Source organism: Peromyscus maniculatus, chromosome 6, assembly GCF_049852395.1.
Source record: "Peromyscus maniculatus bairdii isolate BWxNUB_F1_BW_parent chromosome 6, HU_Pman_BW_mat_3.1, whole genome shotgun sequence".
NCBI classification, from domain to species: domain Eukaryota; kingdom Metazoa; phylum Chordata; class Mammalia; order Rodentia; family Cricetidae; genus Peromyscus; species Peromyscus maniculatus.
In genome coordinates, this window is record NC_134857.1 from 20,693,353 (window position 1) to 20,711,372 (window position 18,020).

At 38.0% G+C, this 18,020-nt stretch overlaps 1 protein-coding gene and 1 pseudogene across 8 annotated transcripts in view; one reads left to right on the forward strand and one right to left on the reverse strand.

The window, feature by feature from the left end:
* Cp (ceruloplasmin) overlaps window positions 1-737 on the reverse strand; it is a 68,405-nt gene extending 67,668 nt beyond the window's left edge. For 6 of the 7 annotated variants that reach the window (XR_006073077.2, XR_013052019.1, XM_076573996.1 and 3 more), the window contains exon 1: window positions 440-737. Coding sequence is in view for 5 of the 7 variants with exons in the window: in XM_076573996.1 (XP_076430111.1) it covers window positions 440-585 (146 nt within the window). In the remaining 2 variants the exon portion in view is untranslated. The remainder of the gene's footprint in view (window positions 1-439) is intronic. The other variant, XM_076573997.1, reaches the window with a different exon arrangement.
* A 6,682-nt stretch (window positions 738-7,419) lies between these two features.
* LOC102914801 (large ribosomal subunit protein eL21 pseudogene) lies at window positions 7,420-11,686 on the forward strand (annotated as a pseudogene). The gene is made up of 3 exons (XR_013052025.1): window positions 7,420-7,510; window positions 8,275-8,314; window positions 10,680-11,686. The product of XR_013052025.1 is annotated as a large ribosomal subunit protein eL21 pseudogene (transcript).
* Window positions 11,687-18,020: the final 6,334 nt, after the last annotated feature.

Below are 18,020 nucleotides of genomic sequence, written 5' to 3' on the forward strand. Positions count from 1 at the left end.
TTCATTCACTGTCCTGAATCACCGAACAAGAATTAAGCAGCATCATATTTCTTTAAGTTGTATTTCATTTTTATGTTTGATATTTTGAAGGATTAAAAATACTGTACTTTCACCATTAGGGACATTCTATTAGGGACATTTTTTAAAGTAAAGAACTTCTGCATCCAGAAGAAGAGCACATTTGGAATATAGATAAAGGAGTGAATAACCGCAGGTAGCAGTGAAAAAACAGCACAGCTCCCTTGGAGTAACAGGAAAGGAGCAGGACAGCTGCATAGGAACAAATTTTGGGAATATAAAGGAAACCAGTAAAAGTATTGGTTTTCAAGTTAACATTTTGCATTTTCTATGTTTAACAAATTAAAGAAATACTTTTCTTGTTGGCTTAATTTTTTAAGTTACAAATTTGGCCCATAAACAACAAAGACTATTGACTTACGTGTCAACTGAAATAAGTTTCTTTTCTCCATTTTCAGAGGCATAGTTCCAAACTGCTTCAATAATTCCAATGTAATAATGTCTATCTCTTGTCCAGGCTATAGGAGTATACAAAAACAGAAAAGTACCAAGCAGCAAAAGGTTCATTTTTTCGCCTGTCTTGGAGACTGAAATGCAATACAGAGAAAACAGAAGCAAGCAATTTTATAAATAAGGCTTTCCTTCTTTACTTGCTTGATTGACACAACTTAATGTTGCACAAGAGTAAATAATTTCATTAAAGCAAATAACATTTTTCCAACTCAATTTGGCTCTGGTAAACCAGGAAGGGGGGAAAAACAGTTCTCAGTTGCCAGGCTTCTCTAAATACAAATGAAATGTCAACAGTTAGTGTTGGACTCACCGAGTGTTCATAACTCTGAGCTTTCTTCCATTCATTATGTGAATTCCAGGAAGGCCGAGAACATCTCTTAATGCTTCCTTTGTTCTTCTAGCAATTCCAGGCACTACAGCATCCTGCCCAAAGCCAGTTCTTAACAAGTCAAGATAAAATGAATCAAAACATGCTGTTAACTGTTAACTATTCTAGAAGACTAACAAAAACTTACTTGTAGTTTTAAAGATATGAAACATGATATTTAGCACGTCATAAAAGAAGCCAATGAGAATTTCATTTTGAAATTTTACCTACTCTGTGAGATCTGGTCACTTCTATGTAGAAACTTAAGCAAATTGTCCTGGATTTCCATGTAGAAATTAATAGCAGAACATACCATATATGTGTGTATGTGTGTGTGTGTGTGTGTGTGTGTGTGTGTGTGTGTGTATGTGTGTGTGTGTGTGTGTGTGTGAGAGAGAGAGAGAGAGAGAGAGAGAGAGAGAGAGAGAGAGAGAGAGAAAGAGAGAGAAAGAGAGAGAATGGTATGAAGGAAGAAGGAAGAAGAAGAAAAGAAAAAGCAGAAGCAACAGTAGCAGCATCAAGGAAGGGAAAGAGGTAGGAAAGAGAAAAAAAGGAAAAGGAGAAACCAGCCACAAATAAGCCTCTTTTCAAAGGCAAAGAATGACTTTACTCAATTGAAAAAAACAAACAAATAAACAAAAAAAAACCCTTGTTTATTAGCCTGGAAATTCTCTTCTTGTACTGTGTGTGAGCTTCAAGATAAAATATGTTTGATAAAAACCCGCCCTTTACTTGTGGCATGTATCTAAATGTATAAAATATTTTTTAAAGCCAAAGACAATCTTGATGAGAGCAGTTAATGTTTTGTGTTGATACAGCTGTTACTGTTATTGTTGTTTTCTTATTGGATACTGTTTAGCATTAAAGACTATTTCCTGAAATAGACTGGTATGGGAACAGGTGACCTTCCATGTTAATAGATCATTCACTTAGTAAATATTGAGTGAGTTCCATTGTAGGCACATAGCAGTGGATAAAACTCCACCAAGTTTACATTCCATTAAGGAGGAACTAATAATAAACACATAAAAATGAAGAACATAATGTCAGTAAGAAGGGCTATGGGGAGAAATAAATCAGGGAGAAAAAATAATGAACACCAGGGAAAATGTTGGGATAAAGTTAAAATCTGATGCTGTCAAGATTCTTACCCTCAGCTATTATTTCCTCCTCAAAGGGCAATCATCCAGATTAATTTAAATGACTTTGTAAGCTGGTAATAACAGTGTGTGTGTGTGTGTGTGTGTGTGTGTGTGTGTGTGTGTATTAATGGAGTTGAACACAGGCATCTTTATGCATCAGGCAAGTGCTCTACCACTAAGCCTAGTTCTAGCTAGTAATAATCTTGGATAAATGACTTGATACAGAAAACTGAGTCATAGAACCTAGGGTGTCCTAAGCCTCCTTCTAGGCTTTCCTTGAACAATTCTCCTCTCACATTCACAGAGCAGACAGGAGAAGGTCTGAAATCATGTGCAGAATTCACTGGTCAAGCTTTATGCCTTATATGAAACTTCTTCCCAAAGGCTCTTTTCCCCATAGATGGGCCATATAGGGGGCATCTCTTAGCAGTTCATTCTCTAGTGAAAGAAGTGTGCTTTTTTCTTTTTGTTTTTTTTGAGACAGGGTTTCTCTGTGTAGCTTTGGAGCCTGTCCCAGAAGTTACTCTGTAGGCCAGACTGGCCTTGAACTCACAGAGGCTTGCCTGGCTCTGCCTCCTAAGTGCTGGGATTAAAGATATGCACCACCACCACCACCCGGCCAAGGGGTATGCTTTTAATTGGCAAGAAATCATTGCATGATCCTGCAGCTATCTTATTTGTCTCAATGTTTAAATTTACTGTGGGATTCCCAAAAATTCTACCAACCAGTAAGTAAACAGGATCAAATAAATTAAGGGTTCCAGAGGTATGCCTATAGGACCCTTCACAGTGATGGTGGAATTAAATGGTTAAACATTAACCCCAGCTGGTGTCAGTGAGTCCTTTATATATAGTATAAGAGGAATCATTGAGTGTGCAGGTTATTTTTCCCATTGAAAAGCATGTGGCTGCTGTGTGGCAAGAAGTGGGGACAAGCTACACTTGAGGAACTACTTACATAAGAGGGAGAAGTTATAAGCAACCAGATGTGTGCAGGGCATGGAACACCACACATCTCTCCCCAGAGTTGATATGTAAAAGGAAACTTTGGATAATTGTGTAGTTGAGGATTCTCTGCACTCAAAAAGTACAACACAACAATACAAATTGAGTTGACAAGAAATGTGAGCAGGAGTATAAGAAGAAACTCAGCAAATGTAGAGTAAAACAAGAAATGCCTCCCAAGCCTCAAGCAGCATGTCTCTTAGCTGTGCCTGTCAGAAGGTCTTCACTTCAGAACCTCAGGGTATGCTTTTGCTGTTATAAACAAGCATCATGTGTCTAAGCTAACTGTTTGGTGATGTCAGTGAAGTTATACAACACATGTTTCAATCATTTTCCACAGCTTCTTTTTCATTGTCTTAATAATTTATGGACTGAGGGAGTCTCTTTTACATTTAGCATCAAGATTCTGAAGTTGATGATAATTGAAATCAAGGGGGCAGGCCCTCCTACTAATCCAACTTTGATTTATTTCTGTCAGCCAGGATGAAATCTCTCTGAACCGCTAGTATTTTTGTTCATAATTTTTTATGGATCCAGTGAGACCTGTTAATCTGTATGCTAATGGAATTACTAAAGATGAGTCGCCACTAAGGGTTGCCCTTTATTCTGACAGCAGGAGATTTAGTATAAAATAGGAGGGCATTCTTCCTAGAGCAGTCAGACCACCACCTTGCTTGCTTTTACAGGGGAAGTTGTGCAACTCTGGAACTTTATCAGTGGTGTGGACACACCTACAGGACTTTCTTTATGTGTACACTGACTTAGCCCCACACAATGTGAATGCTGCCAAGCTTTTCTGTACTATTGATTATTTCATGGCTGCTTAGGGATGGAGTTCTCAGAAGACTGATTGCTTCATGCTCCTTTGGCTGCCCAGTCATAGGTCATGACCCAGCTCATCTGTTCTGGCACACAAAGCACTCACAGGTGAGAGAAAGAAAGCCCAGGCTTGCTGCTTCAAGAAAGCCTTGTTGCTGTCAAAACTGACAGCACACTGTAAAACAAAAGGATCCTTTTAATTTTTAAATGGTAGAAAGTTTTAAATTAATTTTTTATTTTTATTCACTTACTACCTTGAGTGATATAGACACAAAGCATGTGGCTTATCAACAGTGAACAAAACCTTAAAGACTGAGGTGGGTTAATTTGGATCGTTGTTTGGTTTCTGTTTCTGTTTTGTTATTGGGTTATTTTTTTTTGTTTGTTTGTTTGGTTTTGAAACAAGATCTTACTCTGTAATTCAGGATGATCTGGAACTTACTAGACTTGAACTCATGTTGAGCCTTCTATATCAGCCTCCCAAGTGCTCGGATTATAGGCAGGAGCAACTGTGTCTGACTAAAGACTTTTTTCTTGGGGTTAGGGAAGGTGAGGCAAGGTCTCACTATGTATCCTTGGTTGGCCTGAAACTTGCTGTATAGGGTAGGTTGGCCTCAAACTCACAGAGTTCTGCTTGTCTCTTCCCCTGTCTTCCAATGGATGGGATTACAGGCAGGACCCACCACTAACTGAAAGAATTATTTATAATAATAGAAACGTATCCTTTAGACTTGATTACCTCAAACTTCAAAGGGCAACTGTTGAAATACTGTAGCTCTTAACATATCTGACTTTTTGCTTCTGCTCTATGATGAGGTGATAGACACTTCAAAGTTCTTAATTATTGTTTTGTGCCAGGACTTACTTTGTACAAAGTAATTGAATGATGACATAAACCAGTGCACCTCAAGTTTTAAGAAATTTATTGATGCTCACAGTTCCTCTTGAAGCAAGAGAGCAGCATGCTGCATAGGGATATGCAAGGAAACCATGAAGCTGATCAGGAGAAAGCAACAAAGGTAAAGAGAAACATAGACAACTGGACTGGCCTTTACTGGGAGTGCAGGATAAACAGTTTCAGATTGACTAATTTGAAAAAGCCCAATTTGCTTAAGAGCATGTGGGAGCTCATTTTCAGCTTCCTCGTGGCTTTACCCAGCAGGTCCGCATAGAGAGGATGATTAGGACCATGGGCCTGAGTGCAGGTGTCTGAGATAGTCTGCACTTGGCTGTGCTGGGGGAAGTTTTTTGCTCCACCCCTTGGCGTCTCTATAAACACCCTGGGGCAGAGACAGGGCTCGTTGATATAGGTTTCAGGCCTTCTCAAGGCTAACCTTTATTTTCTATCTGATTATCGCCACAATCTAAATCCTTCTATTTAATATTTCCTGCTGCTTGCACTCAAGAAAACTCTGAGGAACTGTGGGGTTGGTGGGTAAATGCCCCGCAAGGGCAGAAGTGCTGTCCCTATGTCTAGTATCTGTGCTGAGTTTGGATGGAGAAAACAGTGGCTTGGTACATGAGAATAAAATAAAGCAGGTTTGGGGGAGTATGTGAAAGACCTGTTCACCAAGAAGTTCTTTACTACCCTTGTGAATTAACTTGCTTTAGAAAGTCTTTCTCTAGTCAGAGAAGTTTCCCTTCCCAAAAAATGTTATAGCACCATGAAATATGAAGAAATTATATAAAACAGTATATACTTCCTATTAGAAGTAATGTGTATGTAGATGTCTCCTTCATTAGGCAAAGCCTGTTGTATAATAAATCCCAATACACAAATTAAATCCTACTTGAAAGAGTTTTAGACATATAATTTAATCAACGTTGAAAGAAAAAAAAACAAATGTAAATCACTATAATAGTCAGATTTCTTGGATGATCACTCTATGTGAAGCTCTGTGCCAAGAATCATATAATTCTCTTATTTACCCCCTACACAACTGATTAGGTAAATAAATTGTTTCTAAGGCTACTTTGGCAAATTGTCATACACTTAGTGTCTAGTATGACACAAATTTGCCTTATAGTCCCATATGTCTGAAATATATATCACTGGGCTAAAATCAAGGCTCAAGGAGGCTGTATACCTTCTAGAAGGCTATGGTGAGAATCTGTCACTTTTTTGGTAGTCATGAACTCTAATCCTCTGAAAATGTAAGACCAAAATAAACCCCTTCTTCTATAAGTTGCCATGGCCATGGTGTCTTATCACAGTAATCAAAGAGTAACTAAGACACCCATAAACTTTAATTTGTACTATCCTTAAACTTCTGGGCATTGGGCCATCCCCTGAGATATAGTTGTTCCAACAGGAGCAATACCCTTAAAGAAAAACTGACTTTCCCTCCTCTGAAGACATCAACTATCCACAGTTCCTCAGTGTCTTAGTTACTGTTCTATTGCTGTGTAGTGACACCATAACCAAGACAACTTATAAAAAAATTTAATTGGTGACTTGCTTATAAATTTAGAGGGCTAGTAGTCCATTTCCATCATGGAGGGGATCACTGTGGTAGGGAGGCAGGTATAGTACTGAGTGGCTGAGAGCTCACATCTGACCCATAATTTGCAGGCAGAGAAAGAGAATGAGAGATACTGGGCCTGGCATGGTCTTTTGAAACCTCAAAATCCACCCCTAGTGCTACACCTCCTCCAACAAAGCCACAATCCATAATGCTTCCTAAACAGCCCACCAACTAGGGACTATGCATTCAAATTTATGAGCCTATGGCAGTCATTCACATTCAAATTACCATACTCAGTAGTTCATGAATCCTTCCTACTCCATGATAGAATGTTGACTAGCTTGGTCTTGTGCAGATAGCCATAGATGTTGTGAGTTTATGAGTACAGTGGTCTTGTCATATCCAGAAGACACCATTTCATCCTGGTCCCTCCTGACCTCTGGCTTTTAAAACCTTTCCACCTCCTCTTCTGCAATGATCTTTGAGCCTTGGTTATAGTGGTTTAGATGTCTCATTTGTGGCTGAGCAGACCACAGTTACTTATTATATACACTTTGACCAATTGTGAGTTTCTCTGCATTAACCATCATCCACTGCAAAAAGAAACTTCTCTGATAATGCCTGAAAGCTTCACTAATCTATGGGTAGACAGACATGTATAGTATGTCAATTTAGTAGAATAATAGAAATAGGTTCACTCCTGGGTTCTTTGAGTTCCCAAGCCCTGATTTCATAATCATATTGTAGTAGTTCTTCTGTAGAGAGGGCATTAAATTCAATCAGAAAGTAGCTAGTTATCTCTATAATATTTATGCCACTGTACACTAATATCCATGGACATATCTTTCCATGGTATTCACTATTGAAGTTCATGGGATTCACAGCTGAGTAAGACTGTGTTTTCTCCCCATGCCCAACAATCTGGATAATACCTCCCTGTGAAAACTACCCAACAGGGTGGAACTTCCTGATGAGTATGGATTTGATTTCTTCATGCCTCGTGACCAAGACTTACTATCTTACTTGTATTAGGGTCTCACTATCAATTTTTGGTGGTAACCTAGAGAAAAAATAGCCTTTATTATTTTGCAGGTGTCTAGGATACCTCTGAATAACAACTTGAGAGGAGGTATCTCTTACCAGAAACTGGGCTTTTTATTTGGCAACTTCTGACTTCTGAGGTGAGTGCAATTTCTTTTTATTTTATTTTATTTTATTTTATTTTATTTTATTTTATTTTATTTTATTTTATTTTATTTTATTTTACAACACCATTCAGTTCAACATAATAGCCAGATTCCCCTGTTCTCCCCCTCTCGCCCCCTCCCCCTCCCCGTGAGTGCAATTTCTTGTGTAAGGTAATTCTAATTAAATTTTTTATGTGAGGTGTGTGTGTGTGTGTGTGTGTGTGTGTGTGTGTGTGTGTGTGTATTTAGGTTTCCATATGACCTTTACAGCCAGTGCTCAGTGTAAGTTATCTTCCCCCACCCTTCTTCTTTATCCTCTCCTCCCATCCTTCTTCTCAAGCTGATTAACAGTTTTCTTTGAAACACAGAAGATTTTTAATTTAATTAAGTCCCACTTGTTTATTGTTTGATTTATTACCTGGACAATTGAAAGCAAGGAACTCTTATGTGAGACTATGTCCAGAAGTGTACTCCCTATTCTTGTTTCTTTAAAATATTTTAGACTTTGATGTCTAACTTTGAAGATCAATTTCCATGATCTGAAAGATCAATTTTCATTCTTTTATATGAAGATATATAGTTTTCCCAATAATATTGTTAAAAATCATTTGTAATCCCCACTTTTTCCTTTGAAAATCTTCCCTTGCCTTGGCCTCTTTGAATATGTTCCTGTCATAACTATTTATTCCTTTTGCAATGTTGTACTCTCCCCAATTAAATCTCACTTCTTTGAAAATCTCTGTTTTCCTGTTACTTAGGTTGACAACAATTTTCAAGACACCAGCAAATGCTCATTCAGTAAGTACTGAGACACTTACCCACAGGGAGAAGGTGCCTTTAGGCAATTAGCTGTGACTCATTTCCAAACCAGGTTAGAAGCATCAAAGGACTGTTCCACTCTGTCCAGGAAATGCAGAGAGAAAAGCCCAGGGTAACATCACACTAAAGCAGTTAAATTAGACCTCAAGGTTAAGAGACTGATGAGTGACTACAATGAGAGCTCTGTGATACACAGAGGTCATTCTTAATTGGGGTTTGTGAAAAGCACTTGAGTATAGAATCTGCAATAAGAGCCAGTGGGTCACTGTTGAAATCTAACTTTTGCTACTTTCCATTTACAAATACTAAGGGAGATACTTAGTCCTGTTAATATTATATTCCATTTCCCTTTAAGTTCCTTATAGCACATAATATTGTTCTAGGAATATTAGAGGCATTTGCCAAACTGAGCTGTCCAAATACACTATAACCAGATTTTAACTGTATTCTCATTTGTCTCAAGTTTTAAGGACATTATACAAAGTTATGAACATATTAATATTCCCAGTGTCTATCTTTTTGCTTGGGATCACTATGGGCAGCAGAGAAGGATTTGAAGAAGGTCATGGAAGGTAGAGCTAGGTCAGACATAATTAGAATTTATTATGTTATTCTGCCTACTTTATTACATAATATTCTACACAATGAAACCTCTTATGCTAGAAAATAAAGTTTAAAAGGAATTAAGTCTGTTCATTGAGGATAGGAAGGAAAATAGGCTATGTGCAAATCAAATCTTGCATGTTTTTTTTAAAATTTATCTCTATAATAGACCCTGTGCATTAGTAAACTATGAGCATAACACATCTGGAGTTCAGGAAAAGTTTGCTTCAACTTTTAACAATATTATAAAAGACAGACTATACTAATATCAAGTAGTCACATTAAATATCTGAGGCATTTGTGGCAAAGACTATAATTGATGTTAAATTATATATTAATGTTTATGTAAAAGATTAAAGTAAAAAAGAAATGCCTTATAAATAAATAAATTATACTTATTTGAAACCCTAGAAGCATAAAATTTCAAATGCTCATAATAACTCAGTTAAATTTTGAGTAGAATATGCTAATGAAAAAGAACTGTGGGGTGAGAGGAAAGAGTTCATGCTGAATATATAAAGTGACTAAAAATATGGAAAAAGAGATACCACAACTGTGCAAGGTACTGCAAAGCTAGCCTGCTCCCACATGGCTATTTTATAAGAAATAGTAAAGGTACATTAGACCCGTATAATGAGCATTGTTTACCTTGAACCTGCTTCCTTAGTTAATTCATACAACCTATCTTTATGGAAGCTGTCACTTGTACTTTACAAGGGTTTTTTTTTTTTTTTTTTTTTTTTTTTTTTTTTTTTTTTTTGGTTTTTCGAGACAGGGTTTCTCCGTGTAGCTTTGCGCCTTTCCTGGGACTCACTTGGTAGCCCAGGCTGGCCTCGAACTCACAGAGATCCGCCTGCCTCTGCCTCCCGAGTGCTGGGATTAAAGGCGTGCGCCACCACCGCCCGGCTTACAAGGGTTTTGATGTAATCATGTTTTTAACTTTCTTGTACACACAGAATTGAGATAGTTATCACCAGGAAACTTTCTTCCAAATTGTGTTATGCTTAAATGTGCCTAAAGTAAACTACCCTGTATCAGACTTTCATAATTTGAGTCAATATTGGCTCCTGAGTTGTGCTGAACAAGACTTCCTTTTTGCCTCCTCTGTATCAGCATTCTGCTGGCCAGTGTTTTCAGAAACCCCTCTATCTCTCCATAAAAAATAACAAAACAAAACAAAAAACCCAGTATATCTAAAAGCTTGTTTCCTAGGTGATTATTGATCCATTCGAATTGACAATCAATATTAAACATCATAAGTATCAGAAGCAAAACCAGAGCCTAACCTTCAGCATATATAGTTTCTCCCCTAGGGCATCCTCACTTCTACTTTGGTACTGGTCCATCTGCTTCATCTGTCCAAATTCAGTGCCTCATTTTGGAAGTAAATTTTATTTGCAAACTCTTTCTCCAGGTCATTTTTGTAGTCCAGTGGTCACTCCTCTGGAACAATAACCACATTTAAGAAAGATTGCCTATGTCCCAGGATACTAACTAAAGTTCTCAAGTTTTGTACCAGGACAAAGAATTGGATGAGTTAGAAATAGAAATATAGACAACTTATTGAAAAATGGAAAGCACTTCTGAGAATTGGAGTGGGCTGGTGAGTTAGGGAAAGCACTGGGCTTTTCTCAGTCACCCTCATTTTATTATGCTAGCCCAGAAGGAGAAGGGTTTCCATCCTTCTAACTATTAGTTTCTTCTTTTTTTTTTTTTTTTTAAAAAAAATTCATTTAAAAAGGGCTGCAGCAGCCAGCTTCCAGTAACTCACCAAAATGACAAACATAAAGGGAAAGAGGAGGGGCACCTGCTATATGTTCTCCAGGCCTTTTAGGAAACATGGAGTTGTTCTTTTGGCCACTTACATGTAAATCTACAAGAAAGGTAATATTGTAGACATCAAAGGAATGGGCACTGTTCAAAAAGAAATGCCTCGTAAGTGTTACCATGGCAAAACTGAAAGAGTCTACAATGTCACCCAGCATGCTGTGGGCATCATTGTAAAAGAGCAAGTTAAGGGCAAGATTCTTGCCAAGAGAATTAACTTGCGGATTGAGCACATCAAGCACTCGAAGAGCCGAGACAGCTTCCTGAAGCGGGTGAAGGAGAATGACCAGAAGAAAAAGGAAGCCAAAGAGAAGGACACCTGGGTTCAGTTGAAGCGCCAGCCTGCGCCACCCAGAGAAGCACACTTTGTGAGGACTAATGGGAAGGAGCCTAAGCTGCCGGAGCCCATTCCATAAGAATTCATGGCCTAATGTAAAACAAGAAATGAAAGACCTGGACTGTAAAGGGAAAAAAAATTCATTTAAAAATTTTATTTTTTATGGGTGGATGTTTTACCTGCATGTATGTCTGTACACCATGTGCATACAATATCCATAGAGGTCGGAAGAGGATGTTGGATCCTTTGGAAATGAACTTATAGATAGCTGTGAGCTTCTCTATGTAGGTGCTGGGAGTCAACCACCCTCTCACATCTTCTGGAAGAGCAACTAATCTTAACCACTGAGTAACACAACTGGCTTCTTTTAGATGTTAACCTTGATTTATTTAGCTTTCTTTAGTCCTTGCTCACCATCACTGCATCAAAGCCTTAATGTTCTTTCTCCCAAAATTTAGCTGGATTGGAATAACAGAGGAATAGTTTATCACATGAACTGAATCACATGATTTGGTGGCTTTGTTTTTAGAGATAATCTGGAGTATTAAATCAGGATTGAGAAACTTTGATTAACCTAGTAACCTAAGAAGGAATACATAAGGAATTGTTTATTTTAAATTGAGTCATTGCCCTCTTAAATATGTATATTGTCTTATCTTTTTACTTAAATTCAGCTGAATAGAACAAAGACAGAGTCAATAAGTAGATCTTTGCTAATTTATAGAACATTATTTTTGCTTCAGAAAAATTAAGTCTTATACATTTTTTAAGTTTCTCTCTGGAAAATCGACTTCAGAGAACATGAGATAATGCCTACCAGAACACAAAATTTGGATTCTGTAGTTGTTTTGAAAGAGTTTACTGATGTCCAGGTGGGCCTTGATCTGGCTATGTCTGAGAATAAGCCTGAAGTCCTGATCCCCAAGTGTCCACCTCTGCAAAGGCTAGGATTAAATGTGCTCCACTACTATGGTCTAGAAGGTGCTGAGGATGCAACCCAGGGCCTATGGTGTGGTAGGTAGGCACTCTACCCACTGACTAAATCCTCAACATTTAAACAGCTTAAGAAGAGCATAGTGATGGTTAATGCTGAGTGTCAGTTTGAAGAAATCTAAAGTCACCCAAGGGACAAATATTTGAGCCCTCTGCTAACTCACAGACTACTCCTGCTATGAAAGCAGATACACTGTCTACAGATATTCTCCTCTCTTTCCTGTAGATCCTACCCCCGTAAAAAATCCAGGAAAGACAAGTAAACAATCATAGGGAATGAATAAACACCTTAAAAGAAACCAAGAAAAAAACCCACACATTTGAAGTAAACTCTTCAAGACTTGGGGGCTGGAGAGCTGGTTCAGCCATTAAGAACACTAGCAGTCCTTTCAGAGAACCTGGGTTCACTACCCAGCATTCCCATGGCAGCTCACACCTTTTTGTAACTCCATCTCCAGGGGACCCAATACCCTCACAGCACATATATGCAGGCAAAACAACAATGCACATAAAAAGATCATTTTTTAAAGTTAAAAAAGTATACACTAAAAAAAAAATATTTTAAGACCTGAAAATGGAAAATAGAAGCAATAAAAATAACCCAAACTGAGGGAATTCTAGAAATGAAAAATTTAGGAATTCAAACACGATCTACAGAGAAAAGCTTCACCAACAGAATACAAGAAAAGAAAGAAAGACTCTCAGGCATTGAAGATATGATAGAAGAAATAGACACATCAGTGAAAGAAGATTCCAAGTTTAAAAAATCCTGATATAAAACATCTAAAAAATCAGGGACCTGATGAAAAGACCAGACCTAAGAAAAATAGAAATAGACAAAAGAGAAGAATCCCAGCTCAAAGGCCCAGAAAATATTTTTAACAAAATTATATAAGGAAAATTTCCTAACCTGAAGGAGATTCCTTTAAAAATACAAGACACATAGAGAACATAAAATAGATTGACTAAAAAAAAAAAAAGTCACCTTGCCACATAATAATCAAAACACTAAACGCTGCAGGGTAAAATATCAAATAACATATAAAGACAAACTTAGAACTTCACCTGACTACTCTTAAAGCCAGAAGGACCAGGGCAGATGTATTACAGACTATGAGACCACAGATTCCAGCCCAGAATATTATATCCAGTGAAACTTTTACACACCATATATGGAGAATATATTCACAATAAAGTCAAATTTATATAGTATCTATCTACAAATCCAGCCCCACAGAAGATACCAGAAGAAAACTTCAAACCAAGGAAGCTAACAATACCCATAAAAACACAGGAAATAAATAATCTCACACCAGCAATATGAAAAAGAAAGGAAACGTATACATACCACCATCAACAACAACAACAAAATAACAGGAATTAACAATCATTGGTCATTGATTTCTCAATGTACTACCAAACATACTCAGTTCCCCAAGAAAAAGACAAGGGCTAATAGAATCAATGTGAAAACAGAATTCATGATTTGGCTGTTTCATGATGTTGAAATACTCCTCAACATCAAGGATAGACATTACCTCATGGTAAAGGGTTGGAAAAAGGTATTCAAAGCAAACGGACCTAAACAATAAGGTGGTGTAGCCATTTTAATATACAACAATATATAATTGGAAAGACACTTCAAACTCATCAAAGGAAAAATACACCAAGAGGACATTGCATTTTTTTATTTTCCAACAAAATATTTCTATTGGTTATTTGGGAATTTTCACATAATACACCCCAATCACAATCAATTCCCAGTCTGCCCCAGGCTGCATCCCACTTTTGTGACCTCCTCCCCACAACCCAAAAACAAACAAACAAAACAATAAAATCACAAGTCCAATTTGTAATGTTCATGTATTCACTGAAGTATAGTCAACTCCCTTGAAGAAAACTGATTCCCTTCCCACCCACGTCCCTGCAAGAAGTCATCAGTTGTGGAGAGCTACATTTCAGCATTCTTATCACAGTTTTAAGGATTTTTTTCTTGGATGGCTTCCTGTCTAGGCTTTTAATTTTTGGGTGGGGGTAGGGGATATCACAGGAGCCTTCTATGACTCTCAACTGTGAGCCTGCAGTTATCAATACCACTGGAAAAATAGCTTCCTTGCCACTTACAGTTAGCAGGGGCATGGATCTTGGTTTCTGCCAAATGATTTCTGGCTACAGCATTTACCACAGACATCCACATGGTCTCTGGCATCAGCATGTGCCATGGATATCAGCATGTTCTCTGGTAGCAGAACAGACTACGAATATCAAAACGGCCCTTTACTGCAACATGGGCCATGAACAGCATCCTGGCCCTCAGCCACAGCACAGGCCACAGATATTAAGATGCCTCTGGGGCATGGTCTACAGACACTAATATGGTTCTTGGCAGCACTGCAGCCCATGGATATCAACATGGCTTCAAAAGGGCAGCACAGACCAGATACATACACATGGCATTCTGTGGTAACACAGATGATGCATATCAACATGGCTTTCTGTGGGAACACAGATGATGGACATCTGTATGGTTTTTAGTGGTAACACAGGCCATGAACACTCCTGGCTACAGGAGAGCCACAGACCCCTGCCCATGGCCATTTACATGGTTTCATAATGGTGACAAAAATCATGGATCTCCACATGGCCTTGGGTGGTAACACAGGCCATGGACATTAGCACAGCTGCCAGCTCCAACAGGATCACAGGACACAACATTGCTCTAAGTGGTAACACAGACAACAGGCATCAACATGGCCTCTGGAGGCAGTATAGGCTATGCACATCAACATGGCCTCTGGTGGCAACCCAGACGATGAACACTAATATGGCCTTCTGCAGTAGCACAATCTGCAGAAGTCCACTTTGCCTTCAGTGGTAGCATGGGCCTCAGACATCAGCATGGCCTCTGGCTGTGGCCTAGACCACAGACATCCACATGAATGATAGGCTTCAACATGGCTGGAGGCCATAGCATGGACAATGGAGGTCTTTCAAGGATGTCCAATCCAGATAATGAACCACTCTCCATATTAGATATCCCATTTTTGCTCAAAGCCAGATCAATTGTGCATCTGGGCAGTGTGTTTGGGGGCTGAGTCTGCTTAAGCTCCATGCTGCTGCACACCACCCTGCTGACCCTACTTGGCAACATGTTTCCTTGTCAAATTCAACCTTCTCTCATATCCGTCACTGCAGTTGTGTCTCTAGTTCCACCTCTCTCCACTGCTCATACACTGCTCCATTCCTCCATCTCATTCACCTCTCCATCACATTCATTGAAGTGACATTGGTCTCTGCAGTGTGTCACACAGTATGTATTTTTTTTTTGCCCAAACAGATTTACATGCAGATGTTCATTGCAGCTAGTCATTGGTCTGCTTCAAAGTTTCTGGATTCTTATACACCATAAATACTGGACCATTTCCCTGATAACCTGTTGTTGCCCAGAGTCAGGGTGATCTTTTGGCTATGCAGGGTGTTCTGTTGCAAGCTCTAGGCTGATATATACCTTCTCACACTTGATGTTGGACACTAAGAGGCTTTCCAGGCTCAACCTTTGTGCTTGTAGCCTGCTGGCAGCACCACTATCTCATGCTCTCCTTCTACCAGCCACAGTAGCTCCATTTAGGGGCCAGCAAGTAGGCTTAGAACTGGCTCTATTCAGCAATGACATCTGATTCTGAAGGACTGGTCCCCATTCATGGACTCAGGCAGCTCATAGATAAAGTAGATATTGGAGTAAACAGACTCAAAGTGCTGGATGTGGGACTGGGTGGCAGCTGAGTTGGTTTGCCCAGACCTGCTGTCTTCCCAGTGTTTAACCAATCTCAGGCATTTGTCCAGCCCCCAACATTGTGTTCTTAGCATCTATGTACAAAACACAAGGCCACTACATTTTGTAAAAGAAACACTACTACAGCTTGAATCAAATATTGACCCTCTCACACTAACAGTGGGAGATTTCAATACTCCACTCTCACCAAAGGATAAGTCATCCAGATAAAAACTAAATAGAGAAATACTAGAGCTAATGGAAATTATAAACCAGATGGGCATAATATATTTACAGAAACACATTTTACCAAAACACGAAAGAATCAAGAACATAACTTCTTCTCTGCACCTCATGAAACTCTTTAAAAATTTACCACATACTCAGACACAAAGCAAACCTCAACAGACACAAGAAAATTGAAATACCTCCCTGTATCCTATCAGACTAGCATGGACTAAAGCTGGATATCAACAACAACAACAACAGAAAGCTTACAAACTCATGGAAACTGTATAATTCTCTACTGAATGAAAATGGATCAAGACAGAAAATAAGAAAAAAAATTAAAGGCTGTCTAGAGACAAATGAAAATGAATTTTACACAACATACTGAAACTTATGAGTCACAATGAAAGTGGTTCTAAGAGGCAAATCCATAGCTAAGTGCCTACATAATAAAACTGAAGAGATCTCATACTAGCAATTTAACAGGACACTTGAAAGCTCTAAAACAAAAAGAAGTAATGACACCCAAAAGGACATATATAGCAAGAAATAATCAAACTCAGGGATAAAATCAATAAAATAGAAACAAAGAGAACAATACAAAAAATGAAAAAAGAGTTGGTTCTTTAAGAAAAATAGCAAGACAGACAAACTGTTATCCAAATTAAAAGGGAGACAAAATTTCCAAATTAACAAAATTGGAAACTAAGAGTGGGATATAAAAGACACTGAGAAAATCCAGAGAATCATAAAGACAGGTTTTTTTTTTTAAACTTGTACTCCACTAAATGGGAAAATAAAAAAGAGATAATTTTCTCAATAGCTACCACCTGTGAAAGTTAAATTAAGATCAGATATGCAATTTAAATAGACTTAGATTCCATAGTGAAATAAAAGCAATTGTTAAAATATCCCAATCAATAGTAGTCCAGGGTCAGATGGTTTTAGGGCATAATTCTACCATACTTTCAGAAAACAGTTAATGCCAATAACTCTCAACTCTCAAATTATTCTACAAAGTAAAAAATAGGAGGAATACTACCCAATTCATTTTATGAGGTCACAGTTGCCCTGATATCCAAACCACATAAAGACTCAAAAAAGAAAGAAAATTATGGACCAATTTTCCTTATGAACATAGATGTAAAAATACTCAGTAAAATACTTTTAAATACTTCAAATTGAATCCAAAAAAACATAAAAATGATCATCCACTGTAGCCAGAGGCTTTTCTGCATCCTGCCTGGTCCCACAGTCACTTATAAAATAATCACTTAGAGGCTTAATATTAATTACAAACTGTTTGGCCTATTGTTCAGGCTTGTTACTAACTAGCCCTTACAACTTAAACTATTTCTATTAATCTATATTTTTCAACATGACTGAGGCATTACCAGTCTGCTGGCATCTTGCTCCTTGGGCAGCTGGATGACTTCTATCCCTAACTCTACCCTTCTTCTCCCTGTATCTCTGCTTGATATCCCACTTGTCTCTTATCCTGTCTTGCCAGAGGCCAAAGCAGCTTTATTAATTTATTTATAAATTAATTTATTTATTATTTTTATTTATTTATTAACCAATGGGAGCAACACATATTCACAGTATAAAGAAAGATATCCCACATCAATCCACCATGATTAAACAGGTTTCATACAAGAGATGTAGGGAAGGTTTATTTATTGATATAATAAATCAATAAATTGAGTTCACCATGCAAACCAACTGAAAGACAAAAACCACATGATCATCTTATTAGATGCAGAAAATGCCTTTGACAAAGTCCAACACCGCTTCATGACAAAAGTCCTGGTGTAATTAGGAACACAAGGGATATATCTCAACAAAATAAAGATATTCTAAAGCAAACCCCTATCCAACACCAAATTAAGTGGGGAGAAACTCAAAGCAAGTCTATTGAAATCAGG